Below are 21,380 nucleotides of genomic sequence, written 5' to 3'. Positions count from 1 at the left end.
AAAAAAATGAATAAATAAAAGGGATCTGTGGGACCGTAACAAAAAGTCTAACATTTATGTCATCAGAGTCTTTCCAGGAGAGGAAGGAGGATAAAGCAGAAAAGGAGCTCAAAGAGTGGCTAGAAACCTCCAAAATTTAGCAAAAGTGGAAACCTACACAGTCAAGAAGTTCAATGAATGCCAGAGGATAAACCCAAAGAAATCCATATAATAACTAAACTAAAGGAAAACATAAAAGACAAAGAAAGACAAAGACAAAGAAAAAATCTTGAAAGCAGTCAGAGAAAAATAAGACCTTACGGTTTTGAGAAAACCAAGCAGAATGACAACACATCTCTTATCAGGAACCAGAGACCAGAAGGAAGTGGCACACCACTTTTCAGCTGCTGAAAGAAAACAACTGTCAAACAAGAATCCTGTAACCAGTAAAAATATCCTTCAGGAATGAAAGGGAAATCCAGACCTTCTCAGATTAAGGAAAACTAAGAGAATTTCTTAGCAGACTTACTCCTAACAAAATGATCAAAGGAAGTTCTCGAAACAAAATCATAGAAAAAGGAATCTTGGAACATCTGAAAAGAAGCAAGAACACAGTATTTTAGAATATTAAAAAAAGTAAATAATTAGGCTTTCCTTCTCTTGAGTTTCCTAAATTATGTTTAATAACTGAAGCAAAAACTGTCTAATGTGGTTCTAAATGTATGTAAAAGAAATACTTATGACAATTATACAAGGAAGGGTAATGGGGAGTACAGACAGGTGCTCTCTTGAACTGATAAAATGACACCAGAGAGAATGTGACAAGTTATGTCTATATAAAGTAATATCTCATTATAATGACTAAAAAAATCTATATAAAGAGACATACTTTTAAAAAACTATATATAAATCGAAATATAATTCTAAAGAAAATGTTCATGTAACCCAAAGCAGGAAAAAGAAAACAGAAATAATAACCAGAGACAAACAAAACGAAAAATGAATATGCCCTAACATATCAGTAAATATATTAAATGTAAATGATCTAAATACACCAATTAAAAGACAGATTGGCAGAGTAGATTTTTTAAATGATTCAACTATACACTGTCTAGAAAAAATTCACTGCAAATACAATGATTACAAGCAGGTTGAAAATAAAAAAATAATAATGATACATCCTGAAAATATTAATCTATGAAGAACAAGTTGTTACATTATCAGATAAAGTATATTTCAGCACAAAGAAAATGACCAGAGACTGAGAGGAGTATTACATAATAATGAGAGCCAATTCACTGAGACATAGTGAGCCTAAATGTGCATGTATATTCAAAAACATCAGAGCTGCAAAATAATGTGAAGCTAAAACTAATACAACTGAAAGGAAAAATAAATAAATTCACAAAGATTGTTGGAGGCTTCAACACCCCTCTCAATAACACAACTAATACAGTCCTGGGAGGGAACTAACTGTAACCAAAATGCTCACATTAGAGAAAAGGAAAGGTTTCAAATCAATAATCTAAGCTTCTACTTCAAGAACCTAGAAAAAGAAGTACAAAATGTACCAAAAGCAAGAAAAAGAAGGAAATAATAAAGATAAAAGTAGAAATCAAAGAAACTGAAACAAAATCAATGAAAGAAAGAGCTGGTTCTTTGAAAAGATCAATAAAATTGACAAACTTCCGACAAGATCAACAAAGAAAAAAAAGACATAATGGCACAAATTAATATCAGAAATAAAACAGGGATAACAATACAGATTCTGCAGACAGCAAACGGATGAGGAATGCTAATACAATTCTACAAACATTAATTTGACAACGTATAGAAAATGGACCCATTCCACTAAAAAACACAGATAATTAAAATGATACTACAACTATTAAGGAAACTGAATATGCAATTTTATAACTCACAAAAAATAAATCTCCAAGCCCAGATGGTTTTACTGAAGATTCCCACCAAGTGTTTAAAGAACTAACACTAAGTCTACATTATCTTTTTAAGAAAACAGAAGAAACACTTTCCAATTCATTTTATGAAGCTAGTATTACCCTGATACCAAAACCAGACACACTATGTGACAAAAACCATGGTTCCATGGTTTCACTTTCCTGGGTTTCAGTTACCCACAATCAACCACAGCCTGAAAATATTAAATGGAAAATTCCTGAAACAATTTACAAGTTTTAAACTGCATGCCATTCTGAGTAGTGTGATGAAATCTTGCACTGTCCTGCTCCATCCCAGCTGGGATGTGGATCCTTCCCTTTGTCCAGCGCATCCAGCTGTATACTCTGCCTGCCCCTTAGTAACTTAGTAGCTGTCAGTTATCAGATCGACTGTGGTGGTGTTGCAGTGCTTGTGTTCAAATAACGCTTGTTTTACTTAATAACGGCCCAAAGCACAAGAGTAGTGATATGGTTGGGCTGTGTCCAAATCTCATCTTGAACTGTAATTCCCACAATTCCCACGTGTCATGGAAGGAGCCTGGTCGGAGGTGATTGAAGTATGGGGGTGCGTCTTTCCTGCACTGTTCTTGTCATAGTGAATGAATTTCATGAGGTCTGATGGTTTTAAAAACAGGAGTTTCCCTGCACAAGCTCTCTTGCCTTCCGCCATGATTGTGAGGCCTCCCCAGCCATGTGTAACTGTAAGTCCAATAAACCTCTTTTTTTGGTAAATTTCCCAGTCTCGGGTATGTCTTTATCAGCATCACGAAAACAAACTAATACAAGTAGGGATGACAGCAATTTGGATATGCCAAAGAGAAGGCATAAAATGCTGCCTTTAAGTAAAAGCGTAAAAACTTTCAATTTAAGAAAAAAAATTCATATGCTGAGGTTGCTAAGATCTACAGTAAGAAAAAAATCTTCTATCTGTGAAACTGTGAAGAAGGAAAAAGAAATTCATGCTAGTTTTCCTGTCACTCCTCCAATTGCAAATGTTACAGCCCTGGTGCATGATACACTGCCTAGTTAAGATTAAAAAAATACTTATGGCTGGGTGTGGTAGTTCACACCTGTAATCTCAGCACTTTGGGAGACTGAAGCAGGAGGATGGCTTGAAGCCAGGAGTTTGAGACCAGCCTGGGCATCACAGCAAGATCCTGTTTCTACCAAAAAATAATAATAAATAGCTAGGTGTGGTGGCAAGTGTTGGGATAGGCCCAGCTACTTGGGAGGCTGAGGCAGGAGGATCACTTGAGCCCAGGAATTTGAGGCTGCAGTGAGCTATGCTTGCACTACTATACTCCAGCCTGGGCAACAGAGCAACACCCTGTCTCAAAAAAAAAAAAAAAAAAAAGATGGAAAAAGCATTTGTGGGTTTGATACGAGGGAATGCATAGGTTGTTTCCAATCAGAAATGTGTTCCGACTGAGAACAATCAGCTTCAGTAGGTTCGGTACTATCTGTGGTTTGAGGAATCCACTGGGGGTGTTGGAATGTATCTCCTGCAGATACATGCAAAAACCAACAAAATGTTAGCAAATAGAATTCAGCAATATATTTACAGAATTATACACCATGACCAAGGGGGTTTACCAAGGGGGTTTATTGCAGGGATGCTGGCTTAATATTCAAAAATCAACCAATGTAATCCACCAAATTAATGCTCTACAGAAGAAAAGCCACATGGTCCTATCGATTTATGCAAAAAAGGCAACTGACAAAACCCAACATTCATTCATAATTATTTTAAAAACCTCTCAGAAAAGTAGGAATAGAGGGGAACCTACTCAACTTCAAAGAGCATCTCTAAAGAAACCTCCAGCTAATATTATAATAATGAGGAAAGGCTGAATGCTTTCCCTCTAAGATCAGGAACCAGGCAATGATGTCCATCTTAGAATTCTTATTCAACATAGTGCTGGAACTTCTGGCCAGTGCAGTAAAACAGGAAAAGGAAATAAAAGGCACAGAGATCAAAACAGAAGAAATAAAATCTTTACAGATGACATAGTTATCTGTGTAGAAAATCCCAGAATCTACAAAAAAACTCCTAGAACTAGTGAGTTCAACAAAGGTGCAGGATACAAGATCACCATATAAAAATCAATTGTAACTCTCTATCTGCTAGAAATGAACACGTGGACACCAAAATTAAAAGGTAATACCACTGAAAATGGCAAAAAAAAAAAAAAAAAGTGCCTCATGCCTGTAATCCTAGCATCTCAGCACTTAGGGAGGCCCAAGGCAGGCGGATCACAAGGTCAAGAGATCGAGACCATACTGGCTAACATGGTGAAACCCCATCTCTACTAAAAATACAAAAATTAGCCGAGCGTGGTGGTGGGCACCTGTAGTCCCAGCTACTCAGGAAGCTGAGGCAGAAGAATCACTTGAACCCAGGATGCAGACGTTGTAGTGAGCCGAGATTGCACCACTGCACTCCAGCCTGCTAACAGAGCGAGATTCCATCTCAAAAAAAAAAGAAGTAATAAATACTTAGGTGTATATACAACACAACATGTACAGGAACTGCTGAACACTACACAACACTGATGAGAGAAATCAAAGAAGATCTAAATAAATGGAGAGACATAATGTGTTCATGGGCTGGAAGATTCTACGATGTCAACTCTCACCCAATTGATACTCAGTTTAACACAATTCCTATCAATTTTCACAGCAAGATTTTTTGTAGCTATGGACAAGATTATTCTAAATATTACGTGGAAAGGCAAATGAACTGGAATATTTTTAATTAAAAAAAGAATAAAGAGAGTATAATCTGCTCACTCAATTACAAGATGTACTATATATCCACAGTAATGAAGACTGTGTGGTATTAGGGGAAACTCAGACACATGGATCAACGGAACAGAAGCTAGCAATAAACCAACACAAATATGCCCAATTTTGTCAAAGGTGCACAAGAAATTCAATGGAGGAAAAACAGCCTTTCGACAAATGGTGCTAGCTAGAGTGTTCATCCATAGGCAAAAGAACTTTTAAAAAACGCCTCAAGCTGATACAAAAAGTAATGGTATACAAAAAATAACACAAAACTGAACAAATTTAAATTGCTAAATTGGACTTCATTAAAATTAGAACACTTTTGCTCTGCACAAAATCCTGCTAAGAAGATGAAAAGATAAGCCACCCAGTAGGATAAAATATTTTGCAAAGGACGTATCTGAAAAGGACTAGTATCTAGACTATACACTAGCATCTACACTATATAAAGACACTTAGCACTCACTATTAAAAACACTAAACAGTCTAATTAGAATGTGAGCAAAAGACATGAGAAGACTTTCCACAGAAGATAAATAGCATGAAAAGGTGCTCAATACCATAAGCTATAGGGGAAAAACAAATTAAAACCACATGAGATGTTACTACACTTCTATCAGAATGGCTAAAAAAAAAAAATGGTGGTGACACCAAATGCTGGCAAGGTCACAAAGTAAGTACATCACTCATATCACTCATACGCTGCTGGTGGGAATCAGTTTGGCAGTTTCTTAAAAAACCAAACATGCAACTACCATACAACCTAGGAACTGCATTCCTGGATATTTACTCCAGAGAATGAAAACATACACTCACACAGAAACTACATGTGAATGGTTTGTTCATAATAGCCCAAAACTGCAAACAACCTAGCTGTCCCCTCATATCACGGAAAGCAAGCCAGCAATGAAAAGCAAACTACTGATCCAAGCAACAACCTGGATGAATCACCAGAGAATTCTGAGTGAAAAAAAGCCAATCTCAAAGGTTCCAATTCTCTTCACATAACATTCTTGAAATGTCAGATTCATGGAAATGGAGAAGGATTCCTGGGTGGCTGAGGCTGGGGTGATGTGGGAGGGAGGAGGCGATGGAGACACTGGGTACTTTCTGCATTGTAGTCAGTATCCCAGCTGCGGTGCTGTACCACAGTGTTGCAGGAGGTCACCATGGGAGGACCTGGGCAAAGGGGTACACGGGATCTCTGTTATTTCTTACAACTACAGGGAAAACACAATTAAAAAGTTTAATAAAAACTTTGTTTTAGTTTCATTTATTACTACTACAGGGGAAACACAATAAACAGTTTACTAAAAAAGGAAAAACAAAACCCAGCCACTGTGGCTTCTGCAGTCAGTCTCGAGGGGTCTACAGTGGATGGCCATGTGCCTTCTCCAGTGACACCAGCCTGCCATGGCCTTGAGCTGCACCACCTGTGCTCTGCTGGCCTCTCCAGCTGCTTCCCTGGAGGTCATACACATGCCCTCTCTCAGGAGTTCTTCTGCCCCTTCCCCTCACCACCCTCCCCAGGCAGATCTGGAATGCATGTCAGGAAGAACCCAACTGTCTCAACTCGGTTGCCCAACTGCCCCAAGTGGGCGGCCAGGGGTAAGAGATGGAGAAACATCCCAGCCAGCTATATGTGGTGTTGTCAAGCTGCCAACACTGATGCTTCCCAGATGTGCACAGCCACTCCATCACAACCAGCCCACACGACATGCTTGGCACCAAAGAGGGCAGCCCTCAAAGAATCGATGCAGACAGGTGGGTCTCACCCATCTTACCCCATCACGTCCTGCCACCCGGAATGCCCTCTACGGTCCCATTCCCCCTCACTTCCCATACACAAACATCTTCTATTCCATGGAATAAGGTGACTCACTGTCCCAAACACAGCCCTCTCAAAATCCCACACCTCCTTCAAGAACACTAACCGGCCCCAGGCCAAATGTATCCCCTCTCTCTCACACCACCACATCTCCTCGCTAGGAACAAGAATCCTGCCTCATCCAGCAAAGCACCCAGTACAAAGCTGGGCTCCAATGACCAAATAAATAAAACACCTGAATGACTTATTAGTCACTCACACCCAGCTGAAAAGGTAACTGCTCCCTAACAGCTCTGAGTGCTGCTGGAAGGCCCTCCCAGCCAAGCCCTGGGCGAGCCAGGCTGCACCTCTGCCTCCCACACCCAGAGCTCCCAGGTCACTAGGATGACGCTGCTCAGCACCCAGCAGTGAGGGACAATCAGCACTCTGAGGAGCAAGTAGACATGAGCCAGGGCCTGCCCCCAACATGGCTGAATCCAATTTGTACTTCTCCTTTCTCGAGTTCAAGTCTCCAGTTGTGCTGCTGTGTGCACTATGCCACCAAGAACAAGAGGCATGGCGTGGACAAAGCTGGCACTCAGACAGCAGCACACAGCCACAATCAAGAGCCACGGCACTTCCACAACATAACACAGTCCCTGCAAGAGGTTTCTGTGCCTCTTTAGGGAATAAACAGAACCCACAGCTAAGAAAATAAAGCTCAAACCAGAAAGCTCAGAGAAATGTCTGCTCCTGGGAAGATGACATCTCAAGAGCAAAAGCCGGCCAAGGCCGCTTACCACCTCCCTGGGCCCAGTATCCTCGCCTCTTAAAGAAGGGGTGGCCTCAATCAATGGTGGCTGATGTATCTTCCAGCTTTGATTGTCTAAAATAAGCTCAAGATTGGAGGGGCAGCAGGAAGCAGGAGCTTGGGGGAGACTGATGGGAACCTATTGGTTGAGGTTTTCTAATGGAGCCATAAGGATGAGAGTGAGAGGCTGCGGGAGGGCTGGATGCAGAGAGCAGCACAGAAGGCTGTGGACAAAGGCCCTGAGTCTCCTCTCTTTTCAAGAGCAGTTTCTTCCTGAAAGACCCCAGGAGGCAGAAGGCTGGTCTCCCAGCACAAATAACCCATAGTTACAGTAGTTTCATTGTTTCAGAAACTACCATTCCAGTTTTGCCCTGAAGGTCTCAGGTCTGTTTCAAAACTCATAATTCAACTTTAAGTACAGTGAGAGTGCAGTATTTTAAGTTTGCCTCCCCAGTAAATCCAATTAATAATCAACAGATTTTTTAAAAATCTTAGCAGACTGGTCTCAAACATGCAGATTCCATTCTACTTTATCCAAGGTTAAGACTTTGCAAACAGCCCCTATGAGGTGTAAAGTTACCAATTTTGGCAGTTGCTTCGAATAACCAGGAAACTTACACACCTCTGCCAGAACCCTTGCTAACTTCTTCAATCAAAGTGGGCAGTTCTTTTGGTTGTTAAAGCGTAAGAGAAAAAAGTTTAATAAAACATTTCACAAATGCTCAGTGAAAGAGGTAAGTGAGCCAGGGATCAGGATTCCCTATTTACAGATAAGGAAATTAAAATATAGAGGTAAAGGGATTTGTTCAAAGGTCACACTGCTGGAATTGACAGCCCAACACTTGAAGCAAAATCTCCCAACTCCTCCTCATCACAGAAACTGTTTCCCCGAAAAAAGCATCCATCTGAGAAGAGGGAAGCAAGCTCTCCTTTACATTCCAGAACACCTTCCCAGGTAACAGTTTCACTCGTCCCAAGCTGACCTTCCCTAAAGCCCTTGGTATCTTAACCATCTATGACATTGCAGCCTTGAGTGTTTGATTAAGCTTTTTGGTTTTAGATGAAAAGAATCTTTTCCAGGAGGTTGGAAACCTGACCTCAGAGAAAGGCCCTGTGCCCCAGGCCATAACCCCTGCCCTACCAACCTATTCCAATTGGCCATGTAAACAAACAAGTCAAACCCTGGGTACACTGAAGTGGCATTAAAACCAACCAGGCCCCTTCACTGAACACTGACAGCAACGTTTTCCATCTAAGGGGGTCTTCTGCGACAGGAGTGGCTACAACTAGGTCACACTGGACTGGAATGTGAAGGGAGTTCCCTTGGCTTCATTCAGGAGGCTGAGAGAAAGCTGTGAAGAGGATGGAGATGGTGGCTGTGGGGAGGGCACCCAGGCACATCCCAAGGAGGTGCACACAAGGCTCAGAATCCTGGAACTCTAGGAGTTCAGAGATCGATCACTGCAGGGGTTCCCGAGGGACATGGGGATTGTAGCCAAGCCTCTTGGGGACTTTTAGCAATACAAATTCCCCATCTCCCAAATCACTCCAGAGCGGAGGGCCCCAGAATCTGTGTTTAATGGCTATGACTCTAATGCGGGTTTGGGGAGCTACAATTAGTTCAAAACCCTGTTTGACAGAGAAGGCTGGGAGACAGAAACCAACTTTCCCGAGGACCCAGTCTCTTCACCCCTCGGCCAGCGACCAGGGAACTGGTCCCAGCTCTCCCCTCAACCACAGCCTCCCAGCCTAAGTTCAAGACCAAGACACTCCTTGCCAGGCTTGGACACCCTTCACCTCTATCAAGCCCTCGACGGTGATGACGATTCCGAATCGGGGCAGGCTGGGTCCCACTAGACGGGAGCCGACAGTCGCCCCCCACCAACAATCCTACTTCCTGGACCACTCTGGCTAGACAAGTCCAAGTCCAGTCCCAAGCCAGACTCTGAGGGCAGGGGTCCCGTCAAGCGGCATCCAATCTCCAAGTGCTTTGTTCCTACTAAGCGAAACCAGGAAGTTTTGAGTCACCCAAAAAGCGTGATCACACAGCCAGGCAATGAGAACGAGAAAGGATGTTATTTTTCTGCATACTCCAGGATTTTCCCTTTGTCCCGGCTCCATCAACGCACTTCCCGTCCCCACGCCCCAGGACTCGCGCAATTCCTTGCTCCATTTTTATTTTCCCTGCAGCCCTCGGCGGCGCCCTCGCCCCCGGCCCGCGGCTCCCAGAACGGAGGTGTCCGGGCCGGCCCCCGCCGCTCACCTGTGTCAGGTCCTCCTCCTTGAGAAGATAAGACTCGCGGTGCTTGAAGCAGTTCTGACACTTGCTCTTCTTGAAGATGTTGGCCCGGAATTTCCTGCACGGCTTCTGCTTGGCTGCTGACACAGTCGGCGCCGCGGCAGCTCAAGCCAGGCCGGCGCTGAGCTCTCGGCGGGCTTGGGGCTCAGCGCGGCCGCAGCCGCGTCCCTGACCCCGCCGCAGGCCCAAGCCGGCCTCCACCCCGGCGGCTGGCTGCACGCGCCGAAGCTCCTGCGCCGCCCGGGTCTCACAGCAACCACAACTCCCCGCGCCCTTCGGCACAGCCGCGTCCGGACGCCGCCGGCCCACGGACGCGGCCTCGGGCCCGTCGCCTCTCGCTGCAGCCCGCCTCTTAGGCGCGGTTCGCCGCAGGCCCGGCTCATCCGCGCCGCAGCCGAAACCCTGGACGCCAAGCAGTACCCGCAACTAGCAGCGGAGCACCTCACGCACTGTACCAGGCGCGGGGAGGTGCCCGACGCGATTGGCAGCTCCGCCGGCCAATGGCGGCGGCGCGCTCTCGCTAACAATGGGCCAATGGCTGTCCGGGGCGGGACCGAGGTCCGCCGAGCGCAACGTTAAGTAGTGCACTCCGGGAAGGTTTGGACGTTCAGGTTTGGTGGACTGGCGCCGAGGCCAGCTGGGCTGACAGCTGCCGGGCTCCTGCGGCTGCAGAGACGACCTCCTGCTGGCTCTCGGCAAGCCCCCCGCCCCCAGGCTCGCCTTCCTGCGCCGCCGCTGCACACCTCACGGAGGCATCTTCCCCAAGCCCGGCTCGGAGAGGATTAGTTTAGCACCGTGTACCAGGCCCTCCCGTGGGAGTCATTGTTAGCGTCGGGAAGCGCTGGATATGACTCCAAGGGCTCGCTCATTAAAGTTTCACAACCTCTCCAGTCTCATCCCCGTTTTACACAGGAGGAGACTGAGGAGCAGAGAAGTAATAGCGGGTAGTGTTTCAAGAGATGACTAAGAGAAGATGTCAGCGGACTTGAACAGCTGTCAGCTCCATTATGGGAGATTAGCCAAGGCTGACTCTGCCAGGTACTGAGCTAGGCATTCTTTCCCCCCGTGATGTGCTTGAGGAAATGAAGGATCAGACGCCTGTAGTAATTTGTGCAGGATCACCCTGCTAGGGAGGAGCCGAGCTGTCACTCCGGTCCTCCACTGTCCAGTTTCCTGGCCAAAAAACAACCTGGAAAAGGCTGTCAACGGCTCAGGCAGAAGGTTGCAGGAGCCCAGAGAGGGGAGAGATGCGCTCTTTAGAAAATTTAGGGGCCGGGCGCGGTGGCTCACGTCTGTAATCCCAGCACTTTGGGAGGCCGAGGCGGGTGGATCACGAGGTCAAGAGATCGAGACCATCCTGGTCAACATGGTGAAACCCCGTCTCTACTAATACAAAACATTAGCTGGGTATGGTGGCGCGTGCCTGTAATCCCAGCTACTCAGGAGGCTGAGGCAGGAGAATTGCCTGAACCCAGGAGGCGGAGGTTGCGGTGAGCCGAGATCGCGCCATTGCACTCCAGCCTGGGTCACAAGAGCGAAACTCCATCTCAAAAAAAAAAAAAAAAAAAAAAAAAAAAGAAAGAAAATTTAGGTTAGCTTCAAGGAGGAGGGGACGTTTAAGTGGACAGTGAGAGAAGGTTGAGTGTGGCTGGAGGTGGAGACAGGGGAAGAAGGTGCAAGAGGCATTGGAGGAGGGCTCGCTCACCCAGGCCTTGTATTCCAAGCCCCGGTGTGCAGATGTCATCCCACGGGCAGTTGGGAGTCATGATGTCTTTAAACTGGGGGGGTGAGCGAACCCAGCCTTCACGGAGGAGGTGACGTTGGAGCATGTGGTAGTGGCAGCCACAGCTGATCTTGGAATTTGGTGATTTCAGATGGGGTCTCTGAGTGGACGTCCTTTCTATTGATGTTGAAGCTATTTCTTTGTGTTCTTTAGCTTTCCTTCTAACAGTCAGGCCCCTCTGCTGTAGGACTGCTGAAGGTCCACTCCAGACCTTGCTTGCCTGGGAATCACTCGTGGTGGCTGCAGAACAGCAAGGATTGCTGCCTGATCTTTCTTCTGGTAGCTTCGTCCTAGAAGGGTAACCGCCAGGTGTCAGAGGTCTCATGTATGAGGCATCTATTTGGTTATACAGGGGTCAGGGAGCCACTTGAGGAGGCAGTCTGTCCCTTGCCTACTTCTAGAGGCGCTGCTGGGCTATCACCGACTCAGTCCAGCTCCTGTGTAAGCTTCCTCTGGCTTTTGTTTACACAGGTAGGTTTAGACCCACCTCAGCAATGGCAGACACCCTTCTCCCCACTGAGCTCCATTGTCCTGGGTTGAGCTCAAACTGGTGTGCTGGCTGCAAAACTCTCAAACGAGAGGGCTTCAGTTTGCTGGTTTTGTGGGGGTGGGAACCACCCAGCTGTATCACCTGTCTCCCTGCTTTCAGCTCCCCCTCTTTCTGGGGAGTGGGTAGCTCTGTCCCGGAGGCGCTGTCGGTGCTAGTCAAGATGTCCATCCAGATCTGTGCTGACAACCCGCGGCGCTGGATCTGTGCTGTTAACTCGTGGTGCTTTTCAGCCTGGTGGGGATCTCCTGGTCTGTGGGTTGCAGAGGCCATGTGAGAAGCATGGTATCTGAACAGGAGTGCAGGGTGGGGTGGGGTGAAGTCCCCAATCCTCCGGTCAGTTGCACTTCCCGGGTGAGGCAGCGCCCCACCCTGCCTCGGTTTGCCCTCCTTGGGCTACACCTACTGTCCAACCAGTCTCATTGAAATCAACCTGGTACCTCCGTTGGAAATGCAGAGATCACTTGCCCTCTGCCTGTCTCTCTCTCTCTCTCTCTCTCTCTCTCTCTCTCTCTCTCTCTCAGAACTGCACTCTGGAGCTGTTCCTATTCCGCCATGTTGGCGGAATCTGGATTCTATACTTTTCTTTACGCTCTCAGGCTATATTGTTTTTCACATTCAATGTCTTTATTTCTATTTACTGTTTATCTACTGAGGCTCAGCTCAAGCACTGCCTCCTCTACGAAACCATTTGTGTTATCCCTGAGGTACATACAGCTGGAATTACAGGGACCTGCTACCATGCCCAGCTAATTTTTGTATTTTTAGTAGAAATGGGGTTTCACCATGTTGGCCAGGCTTGTCTGGAACTCCTGACCTCAAGTGATCACCTGTCTCGGCTACCTACGGTGCTGGGATTACAGGTGTGAGCCACTATGCCCAGCCAGAGTTTACTTTTTTAAAGGGAAATACATGGATGCTTTTGAACATAACGAGTAGAGAAAACAGCATAATTAACCCCTAGTGTTATTTACCACTCAGCTTTTAATAGTTTCAGTTTTAACTGTCACACTCCCTTTTTTGAGAGGTGTTTTGGTATTCAATGGAGGCTTTCAGATTTTCTCACTTTGTGATTCCATCATTTTTTCTGTACTTATTAGTTGTTCTTCTATAAAGATTTTCTGTCAATCTTTTGATTGCTTTGAAGTACAAGAAGAGCAGGATACATGCTTAATTCCTTTATCAATTTGTAGAATAAGTTGTCAGCAGTAAGGCTCATTTTAACTATTTATAGGATTAGAAGCAGTTTGAAGGCTTTTTTTTTTTTTTTTTTGAGATGGAGTTTTGCTCTTGTTACCCAGGCTGGAGTGCAATGGCGCGATCTCGGCTCACCGCAACCTCTGCCTCCTGGGTTCAGGCAATTCTCCTGCCTCAGCCTCCTGAGTAGCTGGGATTACAGGCATGCGCCACCATGCCCAGCTAATTTTTTGTATTTTTAGTAGAGACGGGGTTTCACCATGTTGACCAGGATGGTCTCGATCTCTTGACCTCGTGATCCACCCACCTGCCTCGGCCTCCCAAAGTGCTGGGATTACAGGCGTGAGCCACAGCGCCCAGCCTAGCTACATATCTTTTGTCGTTTATCTAGTTCAAGGACCCTAGTTGACAACTCATTGAATATTTTGATTATACAATGGTTTTCTACAACAATGAACTTCATAGCTTGTTGTGTTAAGCCCCTATTAACCTGTTTCATCTTTGCCTCTATTTAAGGAAAGGAAAAATACTATATTATGCTCTTCAAACCCAAGCTTTAACTACCTGGTTCACTTCTGCTGCTTCTTTGAATGTCACGGCGCCATGATATAGGTCATTTCTATCACTTATTTTCGTGTGTGTGACATGCACTTGACACATTTTTTGAAAAGACTTTATATCTCAAGGTAACGAAGGGAAGGGAAGATGGAAGAACTAGGACTACTGAGCCTCAGCCATGGGCTAGGCACTGTTAAGAGCTTTCCATGTTACCTAACTTTAGCCCTATTCTGAACTCCATTTCACATATAAATAAAGTTCAGACAGGTAATTTGCCCTAGATCACACAATTAAAAAGTAGTAAAGCTGGGCTGGGCGAGGTGGCTCATGCCTGTAATCCTAGCACTTTGGGAGGTGGAGGTGGGCAGATCATGAGGTCAAGAGATTGAGACCATCCTGGCCAACATGGTGAAAAACCCGTCTCTACTAAAATTACAATAATTAGCTGGGTGTGGTGGCGCACGCCTGTAGTCCCAGCTACTCAGGAGGTTGAGGCAGAAGATCACTTGAACCCAGGAAGCGGAGGTCACAGCGAGCTGAGATCATGCCACTGCACTCCAGCCTGGTGACAGAGCGAGACTGTCTCAAAAAAAAAAAAAAAAAAAAAAAGGAGTCAAGCTGAGATGTGATTCTAAGTATCTACCTCCACAATTTCTTTTCAGTGGTTTAGGCAGGAACTTTCCCAGTTTCTCAGTTTTTTCTCCTGCTATCTACAACCACCCTGGTCATTCTGTCTCCTAAAAGACGAGATGCTTCCCTTCCATGGGCGCTCCTCTCTCTACCTGTTGCTCTGCATCCCAAGCTCCTTTAGTAAAGTCCCCAATGACCTAGGAAAACTCCCCTCAGCTCCGGACATTTTCACCCTCTCCCTTTATTAAGGCATTTTTCCCCTCTGTAGATAACCATGTTTAACTTTCTCACATCTCAAATCCCTACAACCCTCTCGAACTACCATCTCTTCATTTCTTTTTTCTTTTCTTTTTTTTTTTTTTTTGAGACAGAATATCACTCTGTCACCCAGGCTGGAGTGCAGTGGCACAATTTCGGCTCACTGCAACCTCTACCACCCAGATTGAGATTCTCCTGTCTCATCCTCCTGAGTAGCTGGGATTCCAGGCACCTGCCACGGGGCCTGGCTAATTTTTGTAGCTTTAGTAGAGACGGGGTTTCACCATCTTGGCCAGGCTGGTCTTGAACTCCTGACCTCATGATCCACCCACCTCGGCCTCCCAAAGTGCTAGGATTACAGGCACGAGCCACTGTGCCTGGCCTCTTCTTCATTTCTTAATGTTTCTTGAAATTATCATCTTCACTGACTCAAATTTATCACATCCTATATATCCCTTAATTCATCATAACCCACTCTGTCTTTAACCCTTGAATAAAGTTGCCTTTACTAAGTTTACCAATAATTTCTATTGCCAAGTCCAGCAGGTATTTCCCCTATTCCTTAAGGCACTTGAATTCTGCTCCATCTGCACTGTAGACCATTCTTCTAAACACTCTTCCCCTTCATTCAGTGATCCTATTCTCTCGTCTTTCCTCCTACTTCTTGGGGACACCTTCTGAGTCTCTTTTGTGAGTACATACTTCTCATTTGCCCCTTAAAAAGGAGGAGGAGATGAGCATGGAGTTCCACAGAAGCCACTCTGGGCCCTTAACACTTTACTTGTATTTACCCTAGTGACCATGCTCACCGTCCCTCCTACCTTTACCACTCACAGAATGATGGTTCCCACTTCTTTTTTTGAGATGGAGTCTCCCTCTATTGCCCAGGCTGGAGTGCAGTGGTGCAGTCTTGGCTCACTGCAACCTCTGCCTCCTGGGTTCAAGTGATTCTCTAGCCTCAGCCTCCCGAGTAGCTGGGACTACAGGCATATGCCACAACACCTGGCTAGTTTTTGTATTTTTAGTAGAGACAGGGTTTCACCATATTGGCCACGCTGGTCTCAAACTCCTGACCTTGTGATCTTCCTGCCTCGGCCTCCCAAAGTGCTGGGATTAAAGGCGTGAGCCACCGTGCCCAACGGTTCCCACATTTTGATCTCCAGCCAAGATTCTGACGAGTTCACTTGCCTATACAACAAATCCACATCTGTACATTAACTCATCATCTTTATATTCCAAAGCACTGCCCCCCAGGTTCCCTCAGAGTGACCCTGCCAGGCAGCCATGGTCACCAGCAAGGTCTCTCTCTTCCTCAGGTCCCAAGTTCAGGCAATCTTCAAGATCTGTGTGCTCTTTGCCCTTCTCTTACCTGGCTCTCCTCTTCTCCTTTCCTACTGCCACCTAGTTCAGGCTTCGTTCTCAAAACAGCAATGATGACAGCGACGATAATGATGATGATAATAACAAAAGGTGCAAGGGTCTCAAGGTGTTCTCTCTCCTCTAGTGGAGACCTCTCTCACTCTAACCTAGTCCTCCACCCTGCTTTTGGGAGAATCTAGCTAAAACACACAGTGGATCATATCACTCTTCACTTTAACATCATTCCAATGGCTCACTACAACTTTTAAGGATGCAACTGAAATTCCTTTGCTTGACATCCAAATCCTGTTGAGCTTCTGCCACCTCTCTAGATTTCTTTTCCCTTCACCCATCACCAATGCTCTCTACATCACCAAACTGAACTGAGTGCAGCCTTCTCCTTTCTGCAATGATAGAAAAGGCCTGTATTCGAGCTATCCACCATGGGAGCCACCACCTAGCTAAGGCTACTAAGCACTTGAAATATGGCTGGTGTGAATAAGAAAGTGAATTTTAAAATTCACTTAATTTTTTTTTTGGCAAAATAAAATTCCTGTTTATTGCTGGACAGTTTTGTTTCACACATACATCAAACAGGCCAAAAAAAGCAAATGGTGACTTCATAGACAAAAAAGGAAAAAAAAAGAAACCTTTTATATTTGACCTTATTAACCATCTCATACAAACCAACTACTTATAGTAGAGCTAAGTATATACACAACAAAAGTTACTGGAATGCTTGGAATAAGATTGCTTTTCTGTTGTCGTTTTTGCTTATTTTACAAGGCTTTTTTTCTCCTTTGAGATTATAATGAACATGGTCACACAAGTCAGAAGTAGGACAGAGAATGCTCCAAAGGCTGGTTTGGTCATCTGAGATCATTAAAAAATTGCTGACCCTAACAATATGTACAAAAATATAAAATGTAAATAAAAAATACAAACAAATTTCCTTTTTAAAGTACTTTAAAAAAAAAAAAAAAAAGCAGGGCTTTGGAAGTTTTGTTTTTTTTTTCCTCCCTTGTTACAAACTCTCATGGTTTGGGCTGGGTGGTGAAGAGCATGTGTCATCTGCAGGTGACACTGCCCATAGGGGGTGGACTTCTCTACTCAAAGGTAACCACTTTTAGATTCTGAGATGGAGTAAAGGGTGAATAGGTCACGATAGCCTTCTTTTTTTTTTTTTTTTTTCAGTTTGACTTTTCCTTTTTTGCTGTCTAGTCATCCTCATTGGTCTTCTGCTTCTTGGTATCGACATCGTCAAGCTCATCATCTTCAGCTGCCTGCTTGCCTGTAGCAGACTCAGCTTCCTCTTCTTCCTCACTATCACCTTCTTCTTCATCCTCTTCCTCCCCACCTTCCTCTTTTTCATCTACCTCATTGTCAACCTCCTGCTCCCCATTTTCCTCATTATCATTTCCATTAACAGGGGCATCTCTTCCATTTGCCGCCTCTTCCATAACTTCCTCCTTCTCCTTAAGTCCTTGGATGGTGATTTCGAAGCTGGTGTCTACGGCTGCATCTGACATGGTAGAGCAAGTCAGTGATCCAATGCAGGGGATTAAAAAGAAAGCAAGAGTTCAGGGACTCTGGCGATAAAGCTGCTGGAGTCCGTGGTGGCTGAGGTGGCTGCTGCGAGCGCGGAGTCGGACAGAGGAGCAACAATGCAAAGATGACTTTTCAGAGCAGCCCGTGGGGCAATTCACTTAATCTTAACAAATTTCAATGTAAATGGCCACGGAGAGCTACAGAATTCCTTCAGTGGCTCATGCTTCTATGACTTCAAGTACAGAAATTCTTCTACTTACAGTATCATTCTTTCACTAATTCATCTTGCAAACTTTCTTCAAAACTCAGCTCAAACAATCCCCTCTTCTGAGTAGCCTTCCTAAGTCCTTAGTCTAATTTTGATGTTCCCCATTCACATTCCCAGAAGCAACGAAGACACATATACATATGCTCCTAGGAATGATTAAGTTACCTACCTCTTCTCCATACAATTAAATCAAAACCGCTTAATGTTAGGGACTGGCCGTCTCATTCATTAGTATAAACCAGAACATCACACAAAGTATTCAATAACTGTTATAAAATGAATACATAGGCCAGGTGCAGTGGCCTAGGATTACACCTGTAATCCTAGCACTTTGGGAGGCTGAGGCAGGCAGATCAGGTCAGGAGCTCGAGGCCAGCCTGGTCAACATGGCAAAACCCTGTCTCTACTAAAAATACAAAAATTAGCTAGGCGTGGTGGCTCACTCCGGCTACATGGGAGGCTGAGGCAGGAGAATCACTTGAACCCGGGAGATGGAGGTTGCAGTGAGCTGAGATCACACCACTACACTCCAGCCTGGGTGACAGAGCAAGACTGTGTCTCAAAAATAATTAAATAAATAGGTAGGGCGAGGTGGCTCACTCCTGTAATCCCAGCACTTTGAGAGACTGAGGCAGGCAGATCACCTGAGGTCGGGAGGTCAAGACCAGCCTGACCAACATGGAGAAACCCCGTGTCTACTAAAAATGCAAAATTAGCCAGGTGTGGTGGTGCATGCCTACAATCCCAGCTACTTGGGAGGCTAAGGCAGGAGAATCGTTTGAACCCAGGAGACAGAGGTTGCAGTGAGCCGAGATCGTGACACTGCACTCCAGCCTGGGCAAGAAGAACAAAACTCTGTCTATAAATAAATAAATATTCAAGATTTACCATCTAAATTGCATTTAATCTCTAGTCAGTATCAATAATTAAAAGAGCAATTTGGAGTTTTTTTTATTGTTCATAATTTTTTGTTTTTGGGAGGGCCTACAATTCTTCTGGAATAAAGTAGCAGCTAAATATTTACATGAGAATGTAAAAAAGACAATGTTATACTGCATGCCTGTGTATATCAAGCCTCTGTATGATTCTACACCAGTCCTAGGAAGGGGACACAGGTATGAAATCATCTTATTTTTGGCAGTTTATGTTAAATATAAGGTCCCATCAAACCATCCCATTTTCTGATCCCTCTAACTGAAAATTATATACAAATGTTCCTACTTTCCTTTTTTCCCCTGCTTTCTACTTCATTTCCATTTTTTTAAAAGCCTTCCTAAAATGGTGTTTATTGGTTGGTTGGTTGGTTTTTGAGATAAGGTCTCTCTGTACCCAGGCTGAAGTGCAGTGGAGCAATCACAGGTCACTGCAGCCTCAAACTCAGGGGCTCAAGCACCCAGCTAATTTCTTATTTTTTGTAGAGAGGGGATTTCACCATGCTGCCCAAGCCGGTCTCGAACTTCTGGGCTCAAGCAAACCTCCCACCTTGGCCTTCCAAAGTGCTTCCAGGTGTGAGCAAGCACACCCAGCCGACCTTACCTTTTTTTTTTTTGAGACAAAGTCTCACTCTGCAGTAGTACAATTTCAGCTCACTGAAATGTCCACCTCCCAGGTTCAAGTGATTCTCCTACCTCAGCCTCCCAAGTAGCTGGGATTACAGGCACACGCCACCACACCTGGCCAATTTTTTAATTTTTAGTAGAGACAGGTTTTCGCCATGTTGGCCAGGCTGGTCTCAAACTCCTGACCTCAAGCAATCCACCCACCTCAGCCTCCCAAACTGCAGGATTACAGGCATGAGCCAGTGAGCCTGGCCCAACCTTACTTTTTAAAGAACTCTAATGAATAAGACATAAAAAGGATATGTTTATGCCAGTGACTTATTTTGAGATGGAGTCTCACTCTGTCACCCACCCTGGAGTGTAGTGGCGCGATCTCAGCTCACTACAACCTCTCCCTCTGGGGTTCAAGTGATACTCCCACCTCAGCCTCCTGAATATCTGGGATTATAAGCACATGCAGCCATGCTCAGCTAATTTTTGTATTTGAAAAAAACACTGAGACACAGGGTTTTGCCATGTTGGCCAGGCTGGTCTCAAATTCCTGACCTCAAGGAATCCACCTGCCTGGGACTTCCAAAGTGCTGGGATTATAGGCGTGAGCCACCACACCCAGCCATATTGTATTTTTTTTTAATTTCAGAATGGGAACTCTGATTTGCTGCAAATAAAGATACTTAATTAGGCTGGGCACAGTGGCCCATGCCTGTAATCCCAGCCACTCACAAGGCTGAGGCAGGAGAATTGCTTGAACCCAGGAGGTGAATGTTGCAGTGAGCCCAGATCGTGCCATTGCACTCCAGCCTGGGCAACAAGAGTGAAACTCTGTCTGGAAAAAAAAAAAAAAAAAAGATACTTGATTAGGATTTTTTTTTCTTAATAGAGGCAGGTTCTTACTATGTTGCCAAGGCTGGTCTTGAACTCCTAGGATCAAGCAATACTCCTGCCTCAGTAAAAATAGGTTTGGCCACCAGAGTTTTTAACATCTAAAAAGGCTTTCTCTCTGTCCTGCCTCTCTTCACTCCTCCAGTTAGTTCTACATTCACCTACTCCTTGGCAGCCCTAGCCTGGCTCCTATTTTGTTCTCCTCTTTCAACCAACAAAAACCTCAAAATGTTCTCTCCAGTCAAAGAAAATTTCCAGTTCAACATCCTCCCTGCTGGCCTCTCATCCCTCTGTCACACTACCATCCCACAGGCTCCTTTATGTTTGCTCTCCCAAAATTAGATTCTTCTCTGTTGTTCTTTTCTCTAGCACAAGCTTGCTTTTCATATCACATTGTGTCAAATATATGGTTTATAATAATGGCCACAATTTACAGAGAATTTGCTATGGCTAGGCACTTCCCATATACTACTACCAGGAGCCTGCAAGCAAAGGTTAATCAAGCCTATGGTCCAGATGAGGGCTCCGTGGCCCACCTCTCTAACTGACTGGCCCAAAGTCACTGAGCGGGCAAGCAGCAGGGCTAGGATTGGTGACAGTGTGCCTGGCTCTTAATTTTTCAGTTCACAAGAATATAACATAAGACTTATTAACATAATCTCCAGTCGGGCGCGGTGGTTCACGCCTGTAATCCCAGCACTTTCGGAGGCCGAGGAGGGTGGATCACAAGGTCAAGAGATCGAGACCATCCTGGTCAACATGGTGAAACCCCGTCTCTACTAAAACTACAAAAAATTAGCTGGGCATGGTGGCGCGTGCCTGTAAGCCCAGCTACTCAGGAGGCTGAGGCAGGAGAATTGCCTGAACCCAGGAGACGGAGGTTGCGGTGAGCCGAGATCGCTCCATTGCACTGCAGCCTGGGTAACAAGAGCGAAACTCCATCTCAAAAAAAAAAAAACCATAATCTCCATTATCTATTTGGTATGAATTTGCAGGGCTGTATAAGAAAGTCTTGCTGCCAGTTTTGAGACTTGTCTGTTTGCAACAGGCTACATGTGCACCTGCTTTACCTAACAGTTGACACTTCCTGCATTATATACTATGTGCCAGACACTACATGCAGTAAGTGCTTGCACTCACTTATCCCTGA

The 21,380-nt window shown here is 45.1% G+C and overlaps 1 protein-coding gene and 1 long non-coding RNA gene across 14 annotated transcripts in view; both read right to left on the bottom strand.

The window, feature by feature from the left end:
* The window catches only part of LOC105714590 (uncharacterized), a 50,465-nt gene extending 40,719 nt beyond the window's left edge, over positions 1 to 9,746 (bottom strand). For 8 of the 13 annotated variants that reach the window (XR_010343298.1, XR_010343299.1, XR_010343304.1 and 5 more), the window contains exon 1: positions 9,606 to 9,746. This is a non-coding gene — a long non-coding RNA (uncharacterized LOC105714590). The remainder of the gene's footprint in view (positions 1 to 9,605) is intronic. The other 5 variants (XR_010343306.1, XR_010343297.1, XR_010343295.1 and 2 more) reach the window with 5 other exon arrangements.
* Positions 9,747 to 17,161: 7,415 nt separating this feature from the next.
* LOC135275734 (prothymosin alpha-like) lies at positions 17,162 to 17,537 on the bottom strand. The gene has a single exon (XM_064378232.1). The coding sequence runs from the start codon at positions 17,500 to 17,502 to the stop codon at positions 17,191 to 17,193; it is 312 nt and encodes a 103-aa protein (XP_064234302.1). The 5' UTR covers positions 17,503 to 17,537; the 3' UTR covers positions 17,162 to 17,190.
* Positions 17,538 to 21,380: the final 3,843 nt, after the last annotated feature.

The sequence above is a fragment of the Aotus nancymaae genome, unplaced genomic scaffold (assembly GCF_030222135.1).
Source record: "Aotus nancymaae isolate 86718 unplaced genomic scaffold, 86718_ANA_hifiasm-v0.15.2.pri h1tg000018l, whole genome shotgun sequence".
Lineage (NCBI taxonomy): Eukaryota > Metazoa > Chordata > Mammalia > Primates > Aotidae > Aotus > Aotus nancymaae.
This window is presented reverse-complemented; position numbering and strand designations above follow the sequence as displayed.